The 26,081-nt window shown below is 42.2% G+C and overlaps 2 protein-coding genes across 3 annotated transcripts in view; one reads left to right on the forward strand and one right to left on the reverse strand.

Annotated features, from left to right (window-relative positions):
• The first annotated feature begins 1,349 nt into the window (after positions 1 to 1,349).
• TWSG1 (twisted gastrulation BMP signaling modulator 1) overlaps positions 1,350 to 26,081 on the forward strand; it is a 47,997-nt gene continuing 23,265 nt past the window's right edge. Inside the window, exons 1-2 of one of the 2 annotated variants that reach the window (XM_049770144.1) lie at positions 1,350 to 1,508; positions 4,829 to 4,980. In XM_049770144.1, coding sequence (XP_049626101.1) covers positions 4,858 to 4,980 — 123 coding nt within the window. In that variant the 5' untranslated portion in view covers positions 1,350 to 1,508; positions 4,829 to 4,857. Of the gene's footprint in view, positions 1,509 to 1,689; positions 1,747 to 4,828; positions 4,981 to 26,081 lie in introns of those variants that run through there. The other variant, XM_049770146.1, reaches the window with a different exon arrangement.
• On the reverse strand, positions 1,356 to 3,715 carry LOC126004469 (uncharacterized). Its single transcript, XM_049770893.1, has 2 exons — positions 3,701 to 3,715; positions 1,356 to 2,381 (listed from the first exon to the last, which is right to left on the reverse strand). The coding sequence occupies exons 1-2, from the start codon at positions 3,713 to 3,715 to the stop codon at positions 1,356 to 1,358; spliced, it is 1,041 nt and encodes a 346-aa protein (XP_049626850.1).

Consider the following 26,081-nt stretch of genomic DNA (forward strand, 5'->3'; position numbering starts at 1 on the left):
TGAGGACTGGTTGATTCTGCACGCTAAAATCAGTCCTGGTGTTCTCAGGGGACCATTTGGGATGCCAAGGATTGAACCAGGGTGGCAGCTTGCAAGACAGGTGCCTTATCCATTGTACTATTTCTCTAGCTCTAATCACTGGAATATTTTATGAGGTAGGGTCACAGTGGGCAGTGCTCAAGGCTATTCCTGGCTCTGGAGTGATCCTTGAATGCTAGGTACCCATATATTCTAATCAGAGTTGTAGGGTGCAAGGCAAGTATCTCAAATCCCATACTATCCCTCCAAGCCCCTAGAATCTTTGTTTTGTTTTCGTTTAATTTGGAAATCACACTTGGCAATGCTTAGGGCCTACCTTCTAGTTCTGTGCTCAGGGATCACTCCTGATGATGTTTGGCAAACCATATTTAGTAGTAAGGTCAGTGATATACAGTACATATAGTGACATACTAAGGTCAATGACATACAGTACCTTACCCCTGTACTTTCAGACCCCTAACCTCTTTTTAAGAAACAAATTCTAGGCCTGAGCTATATAGTACAGAGAGTAGGTTGCTTGCCTTGCACGGGGCTGCTCTGGGTTTGATCCCAGGCACTCCATATAATTCCCTGAATACTGCCAGAAGTAATTCCAGAGTGCAGAATTAGGAGTAAGTCCTGAGCTCTGCCAGGTGTAACCTCAAAACAACAGCAGTAAATGCAAATTCCCATGGTGTGGGAAAGCTCAGTTTAATTCCCAGTTGGCTTTTTCTATATGTTATTGATAAGAGGAACCTATTTTTCTCTAATACAGCGTAAATGAATCGTGCTTAGGTCATCTTCCCCTACCAAGACTGCAAAAGTGGCATACTGTAACCATTTGTCTAGCTGTCCATTTATTTCCTCCTCCCACTAATGAGCTTTCTGGCCAGGTCTAACTCTTCCTGCCCTCCATTCCTAGTTCTAAGCACAATGCTCTCTTGTACTCATTCGTTCGGGGGCACCAGATTTTAATGAACTGCTAAACAAAGATTAGAAAAAAAAAGACTCCATTATTGGGGATTCCAATTCAGGTCCTGAAAAATCTCGATCAAATAAAGCCTCTTGCCGAGATCAAATAACAAGGACTCAAGTGTCAGCTCTACTGGGAAACCTGAGTGATCCCTGGGAGTGCTGGGGCCCCCTATATTCTCCATCATCTTAAGCCTGCCTTGTTTCTCCAATACCTAATGAACCAGCATCTTGCAGGCAAGGAGCACGGGTCTAAAGAAGCTGCTATTTTGCTAGATTCTCGGTTCTGCTGCTTTGCAAGAGAAACCTTGAACGACCAAAGTTGCCCAAATGCAAGTGACAGTGGGGTCAGGTGGAAAGCAAGGTTAGCTGACAAAAGAAATGGCAAAGCGATGTGGCTTGGAGAGATGGGGCTGGGGGTCTGTTAGAAGGGTTTGACTTGCATTGGGTTCCCTGGATTCCATCTCTGGACACCCCAGACCCGCCAGAAGCCGGGGGGAACCGTTAAGCACCGCCAGGTACGGCAAGTAAACAGACAAACAAGCAAGCAAGCGAACAGGACGGAAGGCCAGGAGCGTAGACGGGAGTTGCAGCGGGCGGAGCGGCTGGGAGGGCGCGGCTAGGTCTGGGGTGTGGCGTGGGCCGGGCGGGCCGGGCCGGGCCGGGCCGGGGGCGTGTGCTGACCCGAGCGCGGGCGGACGGAGCGGCGCGAGCGGCTGCGGGACCCGAGCGAGGGAGGCCGGGCAGAGGCGGCAGGTGGGCTCCTGTCCGGGGAGGTGCCCGGGGCTCGCGGAGCGGCCGGCCGGCCGGGGCGTAGCGGCCCGCGCGCAGAGGGCTCTTCCCGGCCCGGCCCGGCCCGGCCGCCTCGGCGGGGAGCGAGATGATGCTGGCTCGGGCCCAAAGGCCAGCAGCGCCGCCTGCGAGGCCGAGGCCGGGGCCGGGGCGCGGGCGGCTGGGCGCAGCTCGGTGGAATGCAGGGTTGGGGTGGGGGGCCGGGGCCGGGCACAAAGGCGTCTGTCCGGGCATCGCCCTGTCCGACCCAAGGCCGAGGCTTTTGTTGCGCTGCCCGGCCCTGCCTGCACCCCGGTTCCCGCTTGGTGCGGAACAGCCAGCCTCTCTCCGGCTGGGGAAGGTTGGGGGGCGGTGTGGGTGGAGAGGCGGCCTGGAAAGAGCCCTGTTAGGCGCTGCAGGATGGAAACTTGGTCTGGAAAAAATCCGTTTCCAGATGCTTTCTTGGGCCTCGGAGGACAGGACGATGCAGCTGGACTCGGGGTGTTCCGTAGAGGAGAAGGGAAGAAATAGTTGGGGCGCCTCGGTGTGGGTGAGATGGCCTGGCCGGGAATTCGCTCCCTGGCTGCAAAAGGCACTTTCTCTTCACTTTCTTGTTGCTCCTGTTTTATTGTATTTAGCAAGACTTAAGGGTTTAAGGCTCCATAAACCCATCTTTTATTTCTCTTGGATAACCACTTGTTTCTTCTCTTCCTTAATTCTCTTTCTTTTTTGGGGAGGGGTGTAGAGATGTAAGTTTTAACGCCAAGAAGTTCTTTTATACTAAATAAATTGGGTTGATCACTGTAATCCCTTTGAGCTGGGCTTTTTGAGATTTTTTTTTTTGGGGGGGGGGAACCGTAATATCTTGGAATAATCTGTGGTACCAATAAAATTAAAATAATATCTCCACATTTTAATAAATTAATCAGTTTCTTAATGCAGTTAGCAGCTTATTGTTTTCTGTGTTAGTTGCAAAGGGATTTAAGAAATAATAGTCCATTCTTTGAGCTACTTTATTCTGGCATTTTTAGATTAAGAGGCAAGATGAAATCGTCATGAAACACACTAGAATACCGTGCATTTTGTATTGTCTGGGAAACTGCTTCAGGTACTAGGGTCCACAGGGTAGCTCTCCCTGGTAGGGGTGGGGGGTCAGAGCAGCTAGAATCCAGCCCAGGACTCACACATAAAAGGCACAGCTGAGCCACGTGTGACCCACTAGACTAATGTGCAGTTTGCTTTGTTAAATTTTTAGCTCACACCACGGGCTGTTCAGGGACTCCTCCTGGATCGTTGCTCTTTTAGGTGTTTGCAGTGGCAACGTAGGTCCAGGAATTGAACCTGGCTTCCTTTATGCAAAGCATGAGCCCAGCCCATCAGCTATTGTGTATTTTTTATGCTAAGAATTAAAATAGTCTTGTTTTGAAGCTATAATGCTGCAGTAGTGGTTTTTTGTGGATCTACTTTTAGTACACCTAAAAGTAGACTTGAATAGTAGCAATGAAATATTGAAATCTTATTGCAGTGCCCTCAGGTTACTAGTGGTCTATACATAACATATAATATCAATATTTGTAAAGTTAATAGATAACATTCGCTAATTTTCTTAGTGTTTCTGGGTAGTTTGAGGAGCTTTAATAGTCTTATCTTTGAAAATGGTTAAGACATAATCATATAAAATTGTAGTTTGTTTTTTTTTGTTTTGAGTACTTAATTTTTCACTGAGGATCTTTTGGTTTTGTTTTGTTTTGTTTTGTTGGGGAGCCACATCCAGTAGTGCTCAGGGGTTATTCTTGGCTCTGCGCTCATGAATTGATTCTAGCAGGCTCAGAGGACTACTATATTGGGATGCTGAGGGTCCTGCATGGATTATCCATGTGCCAGGTGACCTACCCACTAAAAATCTAAGGATTTTTTTAAATTTAATTTTGGGGTTCACCAATTTGGGGGTCATAGGGGGTTACCAACATGCAAGTCAAGTGCCTTAATCCTTATGTTATCCCCTCAGCTCTGAGATTTATCTTTTTTGTTTGTTTGTTTGTTTGTTTGTTTTTGGGCCACACACAGCCGTGCTCAGGAGTCTGAGAAGTCACTCCTGGCAGGCTCAATGCCAGGTTTTGAACCCGGGTCCTTCCTGGGTTGGCTACATGGAAGGCAAATGCTATTGCTTCAGCCCCCCTGAGAATTGTCTTTAAATGTTCACTCAAGTCTTTTTTTTTTTTTTTTAATGGTTTTTGGGCCACACCCGGTGACGCTCAGGGGTTACTCCTGGCTATGCGCTCAGAAGTCGCTGCTGGCTTGGGGGACCATATGGGACGCCGGGGGATCGAACCGTGGTCCTTCCTAGGCTAGCGCAGACAAAGCAGGCACCTTACCGCGCCACCGCACCGGCCCCTACTCAAGTCTTTTAATACAAAAAGTCTTTGCTTGTTGCTTGTTGCTGTTACTTTTGTTTATGTACATTACGTGGCTTCAGATACACATTCGCATCTAAATTGATGTGTTCCTACGGGATGATAGTATTAAAAAATTCGAGGTTTCTCAATGCAGTCACAGAGTCCAGGAATTCCAAGGTTATTGCTAACACCACAGCGCGCCGCGTGTGTGTGTGTGTGTGTGTGTGTGTGTGTGTGTGTGTGTGTGTGTATAGCTGTGTGGAACTTACTAAGTCTTCTGACAATGACTTAATGAAGGTTATTGCTAATACAACAGCGTGCGCGCGCGCGCGCGCGCGTGTGTGTGTGTGTGTGTGTGTGTGTGTAGCTGTGTGGAACTTACTAAGTCTTCTGACAATGACTTAATGACCTCATTGCAAGATACAATGATTTTCACAAATTTTCTTGTTGCTGTACTTTCTTCTTTTTTTCTTTTTTAATAAATTCACTACCACTTACCTGGAAACAAATGAATTATGATCAACTATAACAATTCTGTGATACTTGGTCTTTAAGCAAAGTAATTTATATTTTTAAAAAAATCTTGGCTTATTTTGCTGCTCACTTTTGCATTTATTTTTGCTTTAGCATTTGGGGTTAAAGTCTTTCTTCTTCTCTTTCTATTTATTTAGGTTCCTGGGAGTTGCTTATTTGAAGAACAATGAAGTCATACTGTGCTGTTATGCTTACTCTAGCTGTCCTGGTGTTCCTGCCATGGGTTCCTCTGTCACTGAGTTGTAACAAAGCACTCTGTGCTAGTGATGTGAGCAAGTGTCTCATTCAGGTAAGTTTGAATACTTTTAAAATTAATATTAAAGTATGTTTTAGAGTAGCTACAGAGCACATACATATAGATATGGTATGCATGTGTGGTCTAGGGCAGGGGTTCTCAAACTACGGCCCATGTGCCACAAGCAGCCTGCCAAGAACATTCATCCATCTCATGGAGTGTTTTTGTCACCTGATGCCTGTCCTGCTTTGCAGGACTTCTCCCAGGCCTGCAGTGCGCATGTGTGGGTTGTGCATTCCCAGTCTCCAACTCCCCTCTTTTTCTCTGCCTCTTGACTCCTCCTCTCACTCTGAGGCTGGGGTCCTCAAATTACTGCCCTTAGGCTGCTATTGTTCATAGTTGATTTTTTTTTTAAACTATAGTCCAGCCCTCCAGCAATCTGAGGGACAGTGAACTGACACACTTTAAAAAGTTTTGAGAACCCCTGGTCTAGGGCCTCAGTTTTAGATCAGGGACTGGGATATTAAGTTATGTGACTGTCTGGTCTAAATTGTTGTTTGTGTTCTTTTGCATAAAGCAAAGTCAGATTTAAGAAAATCAGTATTGAACATAATACCCTGTTTCTAATCACATTTACAGTCACACAAAGTGATGAGCAAACTCTCTCCACATGAATTCACAAGTTTGCTTATATAACTCAATTTGTATAACAGGAGCTTAACCTCTGTATTTAGAAAAATGTAAGACAAATGTCACCTTTAGTGTAATCTACCAGTTTTCTTTTTTATGCATTAACAATGCCAGTAATTTAGTGCATTTAATATGTATTTAGTATTTGCAGTGGCATTTTTTATATCATTTTGAATTTCAGATTATAGCATTATAATGTGACATTGTTTACATTACATGATCATCACCAAAAGTCTAATTTCTGTCATTATAAAACTGATCCCATTTACTTACCTGTTTCTCCTTTCCACACCAACCCCTTTCCCTCTGATAACCACCAACCCATTTTCTTTGTCTAAGAATTTTCTGTTTTGAGAATTGCAAACCTGGTAGTACTTGAACTACTATGTAATTCTGGTTCAGGGTCCTTCACAAGCCTAAAGGCAAGGCATTAGCTTGAACCAAATATTCTGCTTTCAAGATTCCTGACAGTTGCCACTCTCCTAAGAAAGGCCAGTGAGGGTATGGAGAGATAGCACCCGGGACAGACTGGTTCGATTCCTGGCATCCCAGATGGTCCCCTGAGCTTGCCAGGAGTGATTTCTGAGCACAAAGCTAGGAGTAACTGCTGAATATTGCTAGGTGTGGCTGAAAACCAATCGATTAATAAATAAATAAAATTAAAAAAAAAAGAAAGAAAGGCCAGTGATGTAGCTGTCACTTTTCTGAGAAGTAATGAGGTTAAGTAAGTAATTTAGCAGTTCATGTAGCTAGTTAAATGGCTATGAACCAATGTCTGTGTTTGACTCAAAGCTTATAAGCCTTTCCATTAAACATACTGGTAATTATTTCCATAAAGTTGTTTTAATTAGTGGCAAATGTCATGTGTTATATAGCGGTGTTCTCTTCCCATCCTCTTAAATTGTCAGTAGTCTTACGCTTTTTGTATGTGTCTTTATTAGCTGCTGTTTTGGTTATTAGTTGTTGGACAAGAAATTCACTGACCACATATATTAGAATTCTGTGTAGCTCTGAGTCAACTGCCTCTTGGCTGTAAAATCCTGGCATGAGAAGTGATCAGAATCAATTTACTTGTGACATTTTGATTTCTCTATTAGTCAATGACATTTTAGAAAACTTAGCCCTGTGGAAGAGTTTGACACCATCTCTGACTATTTGTGTACCCATATTTTGCATTTCTAGCTGAAATTTTTGGTGGTTTGTTTGTTGTTGTTTATAATTTTTGTTTTACTATGGCTGTTTTCAAGTATATGTTGGAGAATAGGGTGTCCTTTCATTAACAGTCTCTCTCTTTCTCTCTCTCTCTTTTTTTTTTTTTTAGTTTTCGGGCCACACCCGGCTGTGCTCAGGGGTTACTCCTGGCTGTCTGCTCAGAAATAGCTCCTGGCAGGCACGGGGGACCATATGGGACACCGGGATTCGAACCAACCACCTTTGGTCCTGGATCGGCTGCTTGCAAGGCAAATGCTGCTGTGCTATCTCTCCGTCATTAGCAGTCTCTTACATTGTCCAGCCCAGCTCAGTTTGAATCTAAAGCAAATTCAGATACTATTTGCAAATTCTGATCTCTATCTGTTAAAGATAAGAACTCTTTAAAACATAGTTATAGGCTGGAGAGATAGCATGGAGGTAGGGCATTTGCCTTGCATGCAGAAGGATGGTGGTTCGCATCCCAGCATCCCATATGGTCCCCTGAGCCTGCCAGGGGTGATTTCTGAGCATAGAGCCAGGGGTGACCCCTGAGTGCTGCCAGGTGTGACCCAAAAACAAACAAACAAACAAAAAACCATAGTTATTAGTGATTTATAAAATAACAAGTATTTATCACATGGGGGTTTTATATATGGGGGGTTTGATGGCACATGTCTGCATAGGCTTGTATTGACTGTGGTTTTTATTCTATGTACATGAAGTCCAGCGCTGTACTGTGCTCAGGGAGAGAGAATCTATGCCTCCTCCCAAGTTGCTTCAGGATGCCTTTGTCTTTTATTACTAGGCATGAGTATCATCACAATTTTAAGTTCAGTTAAGTCTCAAAGTGTGAGTGTGTGTGTGTGTGTGTGTGTGTGTGTATGTTTCTATAGGAAGCAGGGCTTCCAATCAGTGCCTTAATGACCCAGAAGCCTTTCATGTCATTCTCTGCTAACTTAGCCAGTGGTTCCATGAAAATGCTGTGCTACACTGGCTCAGTGGTGCCATGGACCATGTGGACCACCCTGCAATGCTCAGAACACTCCAGAGCAACTCTTGGCAGTACCTGTGAGCCTTCAGCACTGTACCCAGTGATGTTTGGCTCTGTGCTGCCAGGGATTGAACTGTGGTCAGTCACATGTAAGACATGTGCTCTAACTTCTGTTCTCTCTCTCTGATCCTTAAGTTATTTTAAATAGGGCCATACCTGTTGGTGTTTGGGGTCGAACAGATCCGCACCATTATTGCTGTCTGGGAAGTGAGTAGTGCCTGGGATTATACCCAGGTGTGTGTATTACCACTTGAACTATCTCCGCAGGCCCCCCCCTCTCAAATTCTTTTGGCTGTCTGAGTATATATATTTAGACAATTAAATTTAGACTTTATTTTAAATAACTTGCTTTGGAGGCAGGAGCAGGAAGTACTAAAGAGATAATGTAGCAGTTAGGATGCTTGCCTTGCATGTGGTCAATCCTGCCAACTCCATGTGGCCTCTCAAACATTACTGGTAGTACCCCTAAGTGCAGAGCTAGGGTAAACCCTGCATACTCCTGGGTATGGTCCAAAAAACAAATAAGAAGGCTTGCTTTCTAAGTAACTATTTAAAAGAGAAACCTTTTCTAAGGAAAATTTAAATATTCTTTTTTTATGGGGGGGAAGGAGGCATAACCAGGAATTCTTAGGTTTCTCTTCGCTCTTCACTCATGAATTACTCCTAGCAGTGCTTGGAGGACCATATGGAATGCCTGGGATCAAACCCATGTCATCTGCATGCAGACAAGAGCTTTACCTGCTGTACTGTCACTCCAACCCCATGGATATTTAAAATTTCTATTTGAAAAGTTAAATTTTGATTAATTCTCTCAATATTTGTTTTACAACTTTTACTTTTTTATGAGGAGAGGGGTTGAGACCACACCCAGCAGTGCTCAGGGCTTACTCGGGCTTTCGTACTCAGGGGTCACTGCTGTTGGTGCGCACAACCATATGTGGCTCTGGGGATCAAACCAGGGTTGGCTGTGTGCAAGACAAGTGCCCTGTACTGCTCCCCAAGGCTTCTAGTTTTTTATTGTTCATGAAAAAATAAAGACTTAAAAAAAGTGCTTCAGAAAGTAGAGTGTTATTTTATAAAGATGAAAACCAGAAAATCAGGTAAAGCTTTGCCTAGTATTCTAAGTAGCAATTCTAGTAAACTCACTGAAAGAAGGTAGGTTTTGAATTTATTTGTTTAAGATAAAAAGTGAGATTGTGGCTCTTCCAGGCCCTTGTTTTCCTATAAACACATATCTCTTACTCTCTGTTTTTCACAACTCTAGAGGAACAGATTTTTTTTTTCTATTTTTTTTTTTTTTTGGTTTTTGGGCCACACCCACTGATGCTCAGGGGTTACTCCTGGCTATGCACTCAGAAGTCGCTCCTGGCTTGGGGGACCATATGGGACGCCAGGGGATGGAACCGAGGTCTGTCCTAGGCTAGCGCTGGCAAGGCAGACACCTTACTTCTAGCGGCACGGCGCCGGTCCCCTCTATTTTTACTTTGGTTTTTGGGCCACACCCAGCGGCTGTCAGGGCTTATTCCTGGCTCTGCACACAATTGCCCTGACAGGCTTGGGGACCATATGGGATGCCAGGAATTGAATTCAGGTCAGCCAAGTGCATGGCAAATGCCCTACATATTATGTTATCGCTCTAGCCCCCACAGATGTTCTCTCTTAAACACATATTCTATTTCTCTCCCCTCATGTCTAAGTAAATTCATTGAATAAAATACTATCTTGCTTCACTCAAAATACTGAGAGACTTATTAGGTGTATACACCCAAGACATATATGGATATTCTCAAGGAACAGTTTTTGTGTGTGTGTGTGTGTGTGTGTGTGTGTGTGTGTGTGTGTGTGTGTGTGTGTGTTGTATTTTGTTTGTTTATTTTGGGGGAATCACTTCTGGCTTTGCCCTCAGGAATCATTCCTGGCAGTACTCGGGGAAACCATATGGGATCATATGGAATGCTTGGTATCAAACCCAATTCGGGCACATACAATACTTTTCTGCTATATTATTTTTTAATCTCTCTTTTTTTATTGTTTTTTTGTTTATTTTGTTTTGTTTTGGGGGTCACAGCCAGCAATGCTCAGGGGTTATTCCTGGCTCAGTGCTCAGAAATGCTGGGAATTGAACCACTGTTGGTCCTGGGTTGTCTGCATACAAGGCAAACGTCCTACCACTGTGCTATCATTCCAGACCCCTATTTTTTAATCTCTAATGCCAACAGATGCTCATTTCTCAGATGCCTCGTCCTTCAGAGACAGACGTTATCTCATCTTTTCCTACAATAGTAGAGCAACTCCTTTGGTACATAATAGCAGAATACTTGAACTTAAAAATATCAAGGGTTCAAATATTGAAGATTTTCTTGTTTGTATATTTACAAGTGTTGAGCATTGTATGAAATGTGATTCATCCTACCGTTTGACCGGTTTGTAAACTCCAGAACTGCAGCAGATTCTTTCATGTTCAGAGCTGTACTTCACATTCTCTTACTGTAGCAGTATAAGAAACCATCTCAAAGTACAGTGGCTGAAACCATAACAGCTCTTAGATTGAGCAGGAATGTGCAAGGGGTGATGGGATTGCTTCCCATTCCCTTCACCAAATAGCATTAGCGGTAGTGCCTGCAAGGTCGGTGCTGAGATTTTCAGAAGCAGTGTTGTTCACTAGGATTTCTTACATTGAGGAAAATGGTCTATGTCTCACCTGTCCAGCATTACCATGTACACACAGCCATGTGTGTATCAAGCACTTTAATATGATTAATGTGATAGAGCAGAACAGAAAGCTAGAGTCCAGAATGGCAGCCCAGTAACAGAGTAAATGCAGAGTAGGTGTGAGGTCCAGATTGGATCTCTGACACACACCATACCTTTCCCCAACCCCCTCAAAACCCCCCCAAATCTCAAATTTCTACATTTTATTTCAGGTTAGATCCTCTTGTTGCAGTGCAGAGACAGAGCCCAGGGCCTCTCACATTCAAGGCTTGTTACCCAAGGGCAGCTCGTGTTCTCCCTTGAATGTGTATTGCTTGTCTGTGTACAGCTTTTGCTTTTCTCTTTTCACTTGGGAGAACTCTGTGCTCTTTCTCAAACACGCATTTCTCTCTTTCTTTCCCCTCACTGCTCCTGCTGCTCCTGGCAGTGCTCTAGGAACCGTATGGGATGCTGGGGATTGAATTTAAGTCAGTGTGTACAAAGCAAAATGCCCTATCCACTGGGCTGTTTCTGTGACACCCAGCACAGTTTTTTGTTTGTTTGTTTGTTTGTTTGTTTGTTTTTTAAAAAAACTAATTTTCCCCATTGAGTTTCTTGCTACCCTTGTGAAAATAATTTTACTATATTTATTTATTTAATTTTGTGTTTTCATTCTTTTCCTTTGGGTTGCTAGAGTAGCCATGATACTGGTATCTCATCAGTAGTGAATGAGAGTTTCTGTGTCTCTCTTGTCATTAACACTTGGTTGGTGATTTGAATTTTAGCCTTTCTAGTATTTTATTGTTTTATTTAAAATTTTCTAATAGCATGTTGAGCATCGTTTCATTTTTTGTTAGTGTATCTCTTTTTTTAAAACTTGATTTATTCATTTTTTACTGTTCAGTTTTTGTTTCTTTGGGTCTTTTGGGGGAGGGAGGACACACCCATTTGGTACTCAGAGCCAGGGGTTACTCCTGGTTCTGCACTCAGGAAATCACTTTTAGCATGCTCGGACCATATGGGACACCATGGATCGAACCTGGTTTGGCTAAGTTCAAGGCAAGTGCCCTACCTGCTGTACTATACCTCTAGCTCTTTACTGTTCAGTTTTAAGAGATTTCTATCAGAATTTTTTTTTTTTTTGGTTTTTGAGCCAAAAACCCATTTGACGCTCAGGGATTACTCCTGGCTATGCGCTCAGAAATCACTCCTGGCTTGGGGGGAACCACATGGGACGCAGGGGGGGGGGATCAAACCGTGGTGCGTCCTATGCTAGCGCTTGCAAGGCAGACACCTTACCTCTAGCACCACCTTCCCGGCCCCAGAATATTTTTTTTAATATTTTTTTTTCAGTCTGTGATTTGTTTTTTTTATTCTCTTAAAAGTCTTTTTTTGCAGGGGTCAGAATGATAGCATAGTGTAGGGTTTTTGCCTTGCTCTCAGCCGACCCAGGACAGACCCAGGACGGACCCAGGTTCAATTCCTGGATCCCATATGATCCTCCGAACCTGCCAGGAGTGATTTTTAAGTGCAGAGCCAGGAATAATTTCTGAGTGCAGCCAGGTGTGGCCCAAGAACAAACAAACAAAAAAGTATTGTTTTCAGGGCAGAAGTTTTTTATTTTTATTATTTATTGGGTTTTGGGTTTCATTCAGCAATGCTCAGGTCTTACTCCTCTCTCTGTGCTTAAGTTACTTTTTTCAGCCTCTGGGTTTTCTTTTTTTCCAAGATTACTTTTTTCCTCTTTTATGTGAAGGCCTTCCCTTAAGCATATAGCACTTCCTTGGTTTTTTTTTTTTTTTTTTTCCATTACACTTAAGTGTGAGGACTGACGTGGGACTAAAGAGATAATACAGTAGGTAGGATGTTTGCTTTGCATGTAGCTGACCCAGGCTCAATCCCTGGCATTCCATTTGGGTCCTCCCCTGAGCACTGCTAGGAGTGATTCCTGAGTGCAGAGCCAGGAGTAAACCTGAGCACCACAGGGTGTGGTGGTGGGTGGGGGGAGTGAAGAATTAGGCTACAAAAACCTGTGTGTCTCAGAGAGGACAAGCCGAGGATCTCTTGAAGGCAACGATGTCAGAATGCCAGAATGTGGTTTCTGAGAAACCAGTCACTTCCCTGAAAGGTTTTTGGTTCTTTGCTAGTTTGCTTGTTCTGACTGGTCCCTGGTCTTGCTGGGAGTGGTTTCATAGATGAATCTTCTTTTCTTTTTGCTGTCAGGAAGAGAGTGATGGTAGTGGGAGAGGAAATGAGAGTTACCATTTGGTAATAGAAACTTGAACTTTTGGGGGGTGGGTGATAGCACAGTGGATAGGGCATTTGCCTTGCATGAGGCCAACCCAGGTTTGATCCCCGGCATCCCATATGGTTCCCTGAGCCTGCCAGAAGTGACTTCTGGGTGCCTCTGGGCATGACCCAAAAGCAAACAAAAAGATGAACTTGAATTTTAATGCCTTTTCCTTTTTTTTTTTTTTATTGAGACCATTGTGAATTACAAGTCCTGAAAGTTGGATTTCAGGCATACAGTGACAGTGAATTAGGGCCATCCCCTCCACCAGAGTTCCCGGTGTGCATCTCATACCTCCACCTCAGTCCCCTGGCTTACCAGTGTAATAGGTACATTTTAAGTTTAGATTGTTATAGTTTGGGTTCTATTTTCATTGACTTTGGCTTGGGTATTTATTTCTAACCTTTTTTGTTTTTTCCATCAATGCACCTAAAACAACTTGGACCTGGTAATACCCATTATTTGAGCCCTGTTCTTTTCAGTTACAGAACAGATTGGCTGGGCTGGAGTGATAGCAAAGTGGTAGGGCATTTGCCTTGCACGTGGCCAACCCAGGATGGACCCCGGTTCAATTTCCAGCATCCCATATGGTCCTTTGAGCCTGCCAGGAGTGATTTCTGAGTGCAGAGCTAAGAGTAACCCCTGGGTGTCGCCTGGTATGGCCCATAAAACAAACAAAAAAAGGAAAGAGATTGGCTTAGCCAGAAATATGGCCTAGTGGTAGAGCACCTGTCTTGCATGTATGAGGCCCCCAACACAGCAGAATAAAATAAAGAAATAGATATAGATCAAACAGGTTGGCTGGGCTGGTGAAAGATAGCTCAAGTGTCGGAGCACATGCCTGGCATACATGAGACCCTGAGCTTGATCCTAGTGATTATGTTCCCCTCTCACCACCTATCTGGTATATGCTGGGTGTATTCCTATTAAAAAAAAATTTTTTTTTAAAGAATAGATGTTGGCTATTGATATTTCATATGTTATGAATTATTCACTGGGTCCTTGGTCCATTTAAGGACTTTAAAAGCCTTAAAAATTACATTAAAACTTGTTAATGTGGGGCCGGGCGGTGGCGCAAGAGGTAAGGTGCCTGCCTTACCTGCGCTAGCCTTGGACAGGACCGCGGTTCGATCCCCTGGCGTCCCATATGGTCCCCCAAGCCAGGAGCGACTTCTGAGCACATAGCCAGGAGTAACCCCTGAGCGTCACAGGGTGTGGCCCAAAAACCAAAAAGAAAAAAAAAAAAAAAAAAAAACTTGTTAATGTGCAGTTCTGGGGTTGGGGAGAGTTCATAGTTTTTAAGGGGCTCTCAAAGTGGTTGATGGCCCTGAAAAGACTATTGTTGGAGGTAGAACTGGGTGTAGCTCAATAATAGAGCACTTACCTTGTATGTGTGGGGTCCTGAGTTCAGTCACCAACACCACCAAAATAAAGGAGTTGCCAGGTTTCTCTTTGTAAATATTGTCACTAAAAATTGGGCTTTCATACAGCTGACCCCAGCTCAATCCCCTGTACCACATATTGCCCTCCAGGTACCCTCAGGAGTGATCTCTGAGCACAGAACCAGGAGGAGCCCTACACCCTAAGTAAATAAGAATAATCATGACAGACTTTAATTTTATTAATTAATTTTATTAATTTTCACTTTTAGAAAGTCGCTGAATTGCTTCTTCCTTGAATGGTGATTGCAATCATTCCATCTGGTAGTTTTCTTTAAATCTCCAAAAATTCTTCAAAAATCCATACCTATTTTAAAGCTTCAAAAGCTAATAATAAATATCTTGCTTTTGTTTAGTTAGTTATTGGGTTTTTGGTTGGTGGTTATTTGTTCGTTTGTTTTTGGAACCATACCCAGCCATGTTCTGGAGCTATTCAGGGCAGTACTCAAGGGATTATGCAGTGCCACAATTGAACCAGAACTTCTTTTTTTTTTTTTTTTAAATATAATCTTTATTTTGATCATAGTGGTTTACATGTTGTTGACAATATATTTTAGTTAAATATTTACATAACATCAGGGGGGATTCCCATCACCAAATTGTCCTCCCTACACCTCCGTTTTTGTTCTATCTCCCGTATCCTCTTCCCTCACCCCCAGGGCTGCTAGAATATGTGGTCCCCTATATACCTATCCTACTACATAGTAGTCTTGCATCTGATTGGTCTAGGTGCCTCCCTAATTTCCCCCTCTAACTGGGAGGCAGGCCTAGCTAGTTCAATTTGCGTGGTTTTGTTTGAAGAAGAGAAAAGTAGTAAACTGGGGTAAAAGTCTAATACTCCGAAAGTGGGCAGAGTCCTTCTAGAGGCTCTTATCATCGATTTGAGGGGTGAAGGAGAAAAAGAAAATGAAACATTCCATCAGTACAAAAAAAAAAGTGTCCAATATCCAGTGAGGACTCCAACAATAATGGTAAGCACCACACACGCACACACACACAAAAAAAAACCTGCCGTGGTCTTGAGATAAGAAACATGACATAGCCCATAAAGAAAGAAAAGAAGAGAAAAAAATAGGTATAACTGGGGACAACAGCTTCAATAACCACACCCAAACAGAGAAATCGACCAAAAATAGTTAGGTAAGTAAAAATAATAATAATAATAAATGAAGGTAAAAAATAATATATAAAAAGTAAACAATGTTTTGTGTTTTTTTTTTCCCCCTCCTGCCCTGGCACAGTAAATATTGGGGTCATTCGAAAAGGAATTCACTTGGCCTAAGAGTTATGGGTTTCTCTGTCCTTGGAGTATATTGTCATGGGATCAACTATAGACTCTGTTCAGGATCATTTACTCTCCTGGTGGTCTTTTGTCGTGTTTGGAAGACTTCTGTTCTGTTCTGGGTGGTACAATCAGACCTCTGAGTCTAGAGATCTCAGTATCTGCACAGATTCAGGGTTGGGACTTATGATGAAGTCAGTCTTTGTTGAACCAGAACTTCTATGTGCAAAGCACAGGCTCTGTTTTTTTGAACTTTTTTTGAACTACCTCTTCAGCTCATGATCTTTAAATAGAAACTTAAACCAAAAAAAACTATATATAAAAACATTTATACCATTGCCTTTTGGGGATAAAAGGAGCTGCCCCTGGCTCCTCATACAAAGGCCATACCCCCTCAACTATCTCTCTGGGACCCTTGACTCCTGATTTTTTGTGTATTTTTGTTTTGAGGTCACACTCAGGGGTTACTCCTGACTCTGTGTTTGGAAATCACTCCTGGCATGCTTGGGAGACCACATGGGAATGCTGGGATCAGCAACATGCAAGGCAAATGCACCACCAGCTGTGCTATTGCTCCTTTACTTCTGTTCTTTCTTTTTTTTTTTTTTTTTTTAGCTGTGCTATTGCTCCTTTACTTCTGTTCTTTTTTTTTTTTTTTTTTTTTGGTTTTTGGGTCACAACCGGCAGCGCTCAGGGGTTACTCCTGGCTCTATGCTCAGAAATCGCTCCTGGCAGGCTCACGGGACCATATGGGATGCCGGGATTTGAACCACCATCCTTCTGCATAAAAGGCTATAACGCCTTACTGCTGTGCTATCTCTCCGGCCCCCCATTCATTTCTGTTCCTATTTAAATGAATGTGTATAAGGGCTGAAGTTATAGCACAGTTGTAGGGCATTTGCCTGGCATGAAGACGACCCAGGACTGACCCAGGTTCAATTCCTGGCATCCCATATGGTCTCCCATACCTGCCAGGAGTGATTTTTGTTTGTTTGTTTTTGGTTTTTGGGTCACACCCGGAAGCACTCAGGAGTTACTCCTGACTCTGTGCTCAGAAATCGCTCCTTGCAGGCTCAGGTAACCAAATGGGATGCTGGGATTCGAACCACCATCCTTCTGCATGCTATGCAAACACCTTACCTTCATGTTATCTCTCTGGCCCCCCAAGAGCGATTTTTGTGCTCAGAACTACCAGTTGTGCACCCCACCAAAAAAAATCATTGCGTATACGTACATATTGCCTTCATATTTTTCTGTGTTTTTAGATGTGTTTTTTATGTCTTGCTTTTATTCTTTTTGACTTGTTTTTTATATGTATCCCCAAGATCTCTTCTGGGCTTCCAGAAACCAAAAGTATCATCACCACTTTTTTGTGAGATTATGTATAAAACTATCTCCCTTGGTTCTGAGACCCGATAAAGATCCTGAGATCTCAACCTTATTCTTCGAGTTGCCTTTCCCTCCCTGGAGAGGAGCTACAGTAGCAGCACTCAGCTGACACATCTGCTACAGCATATTGTTTGGAAGCGGGTCTGGAAAGGCTGGGAGGATCCGCTGCCAGTACCCAAGGGAGGAAGTGGTCCTTTTGATTCCTTGCTTTGGCTTTTGCCCGTCTGTCTCCCCATCTTACGCATCTTAACCCTGAAGGAGACCAAAGCATGCAGTCTTGCCCAGAGCTGCCTCAGCAATCTTGAACTGAAGTGCACAAAGAAAAAAATATATATATATAGAGAGAGAGATTGCTACTACCCTCTTGGAGCGTTTCATTGTTGTTGTGGGTTTGGTTTGGTTTGAACATCTGTTCTATTGAAATAATGTACTAAGAAGATAAATTAGAACATTTGTTTATGTTGAGCCCCCCCCCCCACTCATGAAATAACTAAGTATGAAAAGTTTTTCCTGGAAGCTCATAGTTAAGTAAATATTTTGGACCAGCATAGTTGCAAGGCAGCACAGCCAGTCATCCTTGCCACTCCTCCAGGTTGCTATGCATAAGGGTGGTCCTTATATAAATATTGATCTTGTGCTTCTGACAGGAAAGAAATCTAACTTTAAACACCAAGAAAGTAAAGTTGCCATTTTGGTCATCTCCCTGATTCATTTAGTAGACGGTTTGGCAGTACTATTTCAGAGGAAAACATTGCTTTTAACAAGATATTTACTAGGATTTTATTTTGCTTCTGCGAAAAGATCTTTTAAATTTTGAATCAGAACTACCTTCCCAAAAATTGACTCATTTTTGTATTAATAACTGAAAAACATCTTTTTAGGATGATAAATAAACATATCTTATGAAAATGTCCCACTTTAGAATCATAAATTTATTATTATAATACTTGACTGGGTATCTGAATATTTAGTACTTTTTATATAATAAATCAGTAGTTTATTTATCTAAAATCTAACTGAACTGTTAAATCTTAGAGTTTCTTTCTTTCTTTTTTTTTTTTTTTTTTTTTGGTGGTTGTTTTGTTTGGAGCTGTTCTTGGAGCAGCTTGGTGCTGCTCAGGGGTTATTACTGGTATCTGTTAAGGATTCCTCCTGCCAGGCTCGGGACCATGTAGAATACTGAATCTCGGGCTGGAGAGATAGCACAGCGGTAGGGCATTTGCCCTGCACACAACCAACCCAGGATGGACAGTGGTTTGATTCTCGGCATCCCATATGGTCCCCTGAGCCTGCCAGGGGTGATTTCTGAGTGCAGAGCCAGTAGTAAATCTTGAGTGCTGCCAGGTATAACCCCCCCCCAAAATAAGAATGTGGGGTATTGAACTCTGGCTGGCCACATGCAATGCAAAATCCCTACTTGTTTTTTCTAACATTTCGGATCCGAAATCTTAGATTTTTCTTAAATAAGTTGAGATTTTAAAAGTAATTTTTCTTGGGGATCAAGAGTAAAGGTCAGTGATTAAGCATTCACTCTCCGTATATGTGTGAGGCCCTGGGTTCAATCCTAAGCATGATAAAAAACAACAACAACGGGGGGGGGGGGTTTCTAGTTTTTAGAGTGTATTTTATCTTTTATCTGTCTATTTGTTTTATTTAGAAGTATATTTTGTCTTGGGGCCGGAGAGATAGCATGGGGGGTAGGCATTTGCCTTTCATGCAGAAGGTCATCAGTTTGGATCCTAGTGTCCCATATGGTCTCCCAACCTGCCAGGAGTGATTTCTGAGCATAGAGCCAGGAGTAACCCCTGAGCAATGCCGGGTGTGACCCAAAAACCAAAAAAAAAAAAAAAAAAGAAAAGAAAAGAAGTATATTTTGTCTTAACTTGAAAATATAAATAGCAAGCCCGGAGAGATAGCACAGCGGTGTTTGCCTTGCAAGCAGCCGATCCAGGACCAAAGGTGGTTGGTCCAAGTCCCGGTGTCCCATATGGTCCCCCGTGCCTGCCAGGAGCTATTTCTGAGCAGACAGCCAGGAGTAACCCCTGAGCACCGCCGGGTGTGGCCCAAAAACCAAAAACTGAAAAAAAAAAGAAAATATAAATAGCTCAAGTAACTCAGCTTTCTCAGTCATCCGTATCTAAAAATTAATTTCTCTTTTTTCTTAATATTAATTTTCAAATTAGCCATAGTTTTTAACTGTACTAATATTTTACTTTATAATACAGTGTTTTCTCGTCAGTCTTACAACTATTTCCTCTTCATTCTGCTCCTCAAAGTATGACTCTATCTTGTCCTGTTTTGATTTAGTTATTACCTCGTAAAAATCTTTGAAATGAATCACCAAAAATAATGAGTTTGACCATAATGTAATTTCAGGGGAGATTAAGTCATAGTTAACCCTTTAAAGTCTTAATGCAATTAAAATAGCAGCTAAAATTTGTGACCAAAGACTAAACTTTTTCACAGGGGAAATTCACACAAGGAGATTTCATTGGAATACTTAGACTTTTTTTTGGGGGGTGGGGGGTACACCCGGCGGTGTTCAGGGTTTACTCCTGGCTATCTGCTCAGATATCACTCCTGACAGGCACGGGGGACCATATGGGATGCCGGGATTCGAACCAACCACCTTAGGTCCTGGGTCAGCTGCTTGCAAGGCAAACGCCACTGTACTATCTCTCCGGCCCCAAGAATACTTAGATACTTTTAATAATATATAAACTTAGGAGAATAATAAAATAAGTCTCTGTTTACCCACAACTTGATTGTTCACTGTGAACAGTCTGTGATCTGTCCAGTCTATTCCTCTATCTACCCCATTTCACCCAAGCTATGTTGTATTCTGCTGGACCTAGGATTGAGGTCAGGGCCTCAACACCAGAAGGTGTGAACTCTGTTACTTTAAAGGAAATATTGGGTACTAGTTTATATATTTATTTTAATTAATTGATTAGGGGGATCCCTTCTACGTACTCAAAGATCATGTCAGGGATGGAACCCAGAGCTGCTTCAGTCAGAGCATGTGTTTGTAACCCTTTGTTCCTCTGATCCTGTGCTTTTTTCCATGGTGAGGATGGATACTTTCAAAGAAAGACGAGTTAACATTCTTATTACTAAGTTTATATAAGAAATGGGTTTGATATATTTTGGTAGCACATATATATTTATACACTCTGTATGTATTACACACATTTATGTACTTGTATACTGATGAATTTTATCAGAAGGATAAATTGTTTTGGTTAGTCTTTTCACTCAAGTTTATTATTTCAGGAGGCAGAGGTTTACCCCCCAGAATTTGTAATTCTGCACCATGTTAATGCATTTTATTTTGTTTGGGGAGTCATATCTGTCAGTGCTCAGAGCTTACTCTAAGCTCTGTGCTCAGGGATCACTCCTGATGGGGCTTGGGAGGCCAACTCAGGTGCTAGGCTGGAGAGACTGTAAATAAAGTGGGTAAGGTATTCCATGCAAGGCAAGCACCTTACCCTCTCTGCTCTCTCTCCAGTTCCATCTTAGTTTTTTTTTGTTGTTGTTGTTGTTGTTGTTTTTGGGTCACACCTGGCAGCGCTCAGAGGTTACTCCTGGCTCTATGCTCAGAAATTGCCCCTGGCAGGCACAGGGGACCATATGGGATGCCGGGATTCGAACCACTGTCCTTCTGCATGAAAGGCAAACACCTTGCCTCCATGCTATCTCTCCGGTCCCATCCCATCTTAATTTTTCAATTGTGCATGGAAGTAGAGCAAGAAACAGTAATCAGTCTTATTTCCAAAGCACAGACTTTTCTTACTGTTCTTATTTTAAAGAAGATTTGGGGAACCATACCCAGTAGTGTTCAAGGCTTACACCTGGCTCTGTGCTCAGGGATTATTCCTGGCGGTGCTCAGGGGACCATTTGGGGTGGATGGGAGGGAATCCACATCAGCGTGTGCAAAGCAAATGCCCATTGTTCTTTTCTAGAATGTCACATAAATGGAACATACAGTCCATAATTTTCTATCTATGGATTCCTTTATTCAGATTCATACATATGATTATGTATATTCTTTCCTTGTACTACTGTTGAGTTCTTTGTGTGGTTTTACTGCAGTTTGTTTATCCATTCACTAGTGAATGGATGGTTGTTGGATTGTTTTTAGTTTATTATCTTATTTATAATTATGAATAAGGTTAATATTACTTCTCATATAGTTCTTTGTGTTGACATTTGTTTTCATTTCTCTTGAGTAAATACTTAGGGATCGGATTGCTGGGTCACCAAAATATTTTGATGGTCATTATTATCTTATTTGAATGCCAAATCTGTCAGGGAAACTCCAGGATTTCATCACCTCTTAATAACAGAGAAACTGAAACCTGTTTTTAAAAACCAAAGCTTATGAACTAGAACTTGAAACCAGATACTCTTGCATCCGAATCATTTACAGTCTTCAAGACTGTGCTACTGTTTCCGTTTCAACAATAGTGTTAATATCTCTTAGATCAATAATTAGGGCTTAGAGAGATAGCATTTGCCTTGCATGCAGAAGGACGGTGGTTCGAATCCCGGCATCCCATATGGTCCCTTGAGCCTGCCAGGAGTAGTGTCTGAGCGTAGAACCAGGAGGAACCCTGAACGATGCTGGGTGTGACCCAAAAACCAAAAAAAAAAAAAAAAAAAGAAAAGAAAAGAAAAGAAATACTTAATGATAACTAAGCAGCAAAATATTAGTAAAATTTATCTCATTACTAGTTTTCATGTCTGTCCTAGTAATTCAATAGTTTGGAGCTAAATTTTATTTGATTATATATAATTTTATTTTATATAATATATATTTATATAATAATATTAACATATAATATAATATATATTGTTTTTGGGGACCACTCCTGGTGGCACCCAAGGCTTACTCCTGGCACAGTGCTCAAAAATCGCTCCTGGCAGGCTCAGGGGACCATAGAGGATGCCAGGGATCAAACCCGGGTCCCTCACCTGCGTGTAAAGCAAATACCCTACTGCTGTCTCATCGCTCTGGCCCATGGATCTAAATTTTAATTTTTGTTGTTGTGCCATACCTAGTGGTGCTCAAGGCTTACTCCTGGCTCTTTACTCAAGGATCACTCCTGGCCTGGTTAAGGGGACCATATTGGATTATGGGGATCAAACCCTAGTTAGCTGAGTGCAAGGGAAGCATCCTCCATGCTGTATTATCTCTCCTTCCCCTATATTTTAATTCTTGTGGTCTAAATCTTAGTTTTAAAATATAAAGCCTCCCCCTCCCACTTATTTTGAATAGTAGCTTGAGATCTCACCAGAACCTGAGTTGCATAGGAAATAGAATTTTCTGGTAAAATTGGATAATAAAAAATTGTTCACAATTAGAAAATTGAAATCCTCTGTTTTATTTAAGATTTTCCTTAGTATAGATGTAAAATACATTAAAACCTACTGAACTTTCCCACAAAATTTTGCATCCTGGCAGTTTTTCATTTTATGTTAACTTTTAAAACATCAAATTGCCTCTTCCGTTTTCTGTTATTACCGTATTTTCCGGCGTATAAGACGACTTTTGAAACAAACAAAAAAAGTCAACCGAAAATCAGGGGTCGTCTTATACGCCAAGTATATCCCGAAAAATGTTTCAATATGCTGCTAAAGGAAAATTGTCTGAATATTGCCACAAAACGAATTTCCAACTCGATCCTGCACCAATCACTGCCAGGCTGCTCGGACCACCTCTCTAACTCAGCCAATCCAAGCAGGCTTTTGATGCATGCAAATTAGACAATGTCTGGACCCGAATCTACACTGTCAAAAGCCTGCTCAGATTGGCCAGAGTCAGAGAGGAAGTCTGTTACAGTATAACCGTTGAACCTTTGCTTGTTGTGATTGGCTCACTGTGGTACATACAGTTGCAGCACAGGAACGTTCTGTCTGATACAGTGAATGTAGGCCTAAACCTATGTTTTAACTGTAAAATTAGGGGGTCTTCTTATACGCCCATTCGTTTTATATGTCAGCAAATACGGTATGTATTTTTTTCTTGCCATCATAAAATTTTTTTGTTTTTGTTTTTTTGTTTTTTTTTGTTTTTGGGTCACTCCCGGTGTTTGTTTTTTTGTTTTTTTGTTTTTGGGTCACTCCCGGTGGTGCTCAGGGGTTACTCCTGGCTGTCTGCTCAGAAATAGCTCCTGGCAGGCATGGGGGACCATATGGGACACCAGGATTCGAGCCAACCACCTTTGGTCCTGGATCGGCTGCTTGCAAGGCAAATGCCGCTGTGCTATCTCTCCGGGCCCAGCCATCATAAAATTATTGAGCAATGTGATCAGTAGACTTTCAGAACATGCCACAAAGTGTTTCACAGAATACAGGTGAATAATTTTCCATTACCCTGGTCTAACAGGTAGCTTAGGGATGGTGTGAATTAGAAAACCTGATGGCGAAGCTCCTTTTGTGTGAACTCAGACAAATCACTAACCCAGTTATTCTCAGTCTCTTATCCAAACCATGAGTAACACCCACACTTTCTCTGAGCTTTGGAGACTAGGAAAGCAGATAAAATGGTTATTAAATGGGTGAAGCAACAAAAGAATTAAACATTAAATTCCAGCTCACTGGTCTTACATCTCTTGGCCAATGAGATTTATTTTTTTCTTTTACAAACAATGATTAAACTTGGGCAATAGAACTTCTAATTGTATTCAGGTACTAAGAGTGAAAGAGATAATGATACCTTTGATGAACCAACCTGAAGGATTATCTGGGTTTTAAGTATAGGTTCATTCTCTCTAAGAAAGTAATAACTATAATCACTGACAGGCTAAATTAATAATAAATAAGCTTTATACTTCTCATTTCAGTGTTTAAGAAGCCAAGATATATGGCCAAAACTAGAGTCACATCTTAACCACTTATCAGCTGAATGATGTGCAAATTTTATGGCCTTATTTGAGAAATGAAGATAGTAATTACTTCGAGGCTTTATGAGATTTAAGATAGTGTTAAGGTTAAGCAAAACCCATTTATGAATGTTGAGGGAGGGGTAGCAATAAATAAATGAAATAATCAAGGTAGTATATTTATTGGTATTTGGTATATTTATTGGTATTTTTATTTTTATGGTGCCTGCTTTCAGACCCAGGGGATTTACATAGGCAGGGCTTGAGTTTTGCTTCTATGCCATATCCTTGAGCCCTTGACTATGTTGGACTGCCATTAGCATCTGTGTTGGTTTGAGATCGTTTGTTCCATTCAACTCAACAGTAGTATTCAAATTTAGTCATACCTGGTTAGTAAAACATAAAAATAGCTGTATGGTTCCCTGAACATCATCAGGCGTGATTCTGAACACTGAACCAAGAGTAAGCTCAGAGCCAAAGAGATAGTGTTTACCTTGCATGCAGCCTATCTGAGAGGAACCCAATTCGATTCCTGGCATCCCATGTGCTCCCCCGAGTCTGCCAGGAGTGATTTCTGAGTGTAGAGCCAGGAGTGGCCCCTGAGCGCTGCTGGGTGTGGCCCCAAAACCAATAAATAAATTAATTAAAAAAAAAAAGAGTAAGCCCTGAGCACAGCTAGGTGTGGCATAAAAACCACATGGAGAGATAGCATGAAGGTAAGGCGTTTGCCTTTCATGCAGAAGGATGGTGGTTCAAATCCCAGCATCCCATATGGTCCCCTGTGCCTGCCAGGGGTGATTTCTGAGTATAGAGCCAGGAATAACCTCTGAGAACTGCCGGGCGTGACCCAAAAACCAAAACCAAACCAAACCAAAACAAAACAAACAAAAAAACCCACACAGTCAAGGGGCCAGAACAATAACGCAGGGGTATGGCATTTGCCTTGCACACACTCAGTTCCATCCCCAGCATCCCATATGGTCTCCCAAGCCAGGAGCAATAGCGCATAGCCAGTAGTAACCCCTGAGCATCATCAGGTGTGGCCCCAAAACAAACAAAAACCACACAGTCAAAACAGAAAATTCTGTATCTCAACATTATTTCCTATTTAAGTAATAAAGACTTTCTCATAATAGTAAGGGCTGGAGCAATAGTACAGCAGGCAAAATAGTTGCTTCGTATTTGGCCAACCAAAGTTTGATCCTTAGCACCATATATGATTCCCCAAACCCATCAGGAATTCTTAATTCTTAATTCTTGAGGAATTAAGGTTTTTTTCCCCCTTTTATTCTAGTAGATAATATTCACAGCATTGTGGGGGGAGTTGTCAGGATCATCTGTGTTGGAGGTGGCTTGATGCTGAGGGGTCACTTCTGGAGTTGCTGCAGTGAGGTAGGATATCAACCCAAACAACCTCCCTTTGGAGGAGGTAAAACCCCATTGAGTGCTTTATCCATTGCACCATCTTTTTTTTTTTTTTTAGTTTTTGGGCTACACCTGCCAGTGCTCAGGGGTCACTCCTGGCTGTCTGCTCAGAAATAGCTCCTGGCAGGCACGGGGGACCATATGGGACACCGGGGTTCGAACCAACCACCTTTGGTCCTGGATCGGCTGCTTGCAAGGCAAACGCCACTATGCTATCTCTCCGGTCCCTGCACCATCTTTTATTAGAATTAAAAGCTATGCTTTGTTGGGGCCGGCGAGATAGCATGGAAGTAAAGGCATTTGCCTTGCATGCAGAAGGTCAGTGGCTTGAATCCCGGCATCCCATATGGTCCTCCAAGTCTGCCAGGAGCGATTTCTGAGCATAGAGCCAGGAGTAACCCGTGAGCACTACCGGGTATGACCTAAAAACAAAACAAAACAAACAAACAAAAAAGCTATGTTTTATTATTGCCTAGGAATTATTAAGAACTACTTTCCAGGAGAGAGAGTACTGGGGCAGTGCACTTGCCTTGCATGGCCAGCCCTGTTCAAAACCTAGTACCACAATATGGTCCCCCAAGAAGCACCATGCAAGATCCCTGAACACAGAGAACAAAGAGCCAAGAGTAAGCCCTGAACACAACAGGCTGGGCCTCCTGCTCTTCCCTTCCCCAATAAAAACTAAAGGATTGGAGTGGCAGTTCAGTTCACTTAAAGTTTTTTTAGCTGTTGTTCTGTGATTCTTTTTTTTTTTTTTTTTTTAAGGTATGGGATGGTTGTTGTTGTTGGTGGTGGTGGTGATGGTGAGTTCTGTGATTCTTT

The sequence above is a fragment of the Suncus etruscus genome, chromosome 3, assembly GCF_024139225.1.
Source record: "Suncus etruscus isolate mSunEtr1 chromosome 3, mSunEtr1.pri.cur, whole genome shotgun sequence".
In the NCBI taxonomy this organism is placed as follows: domain Eukaryota; kingdom Metazoa; phylum Chordata; class Mammalia; order Eulipotyphla; family Soricidae; genus Suncus; species Suncus etruscus.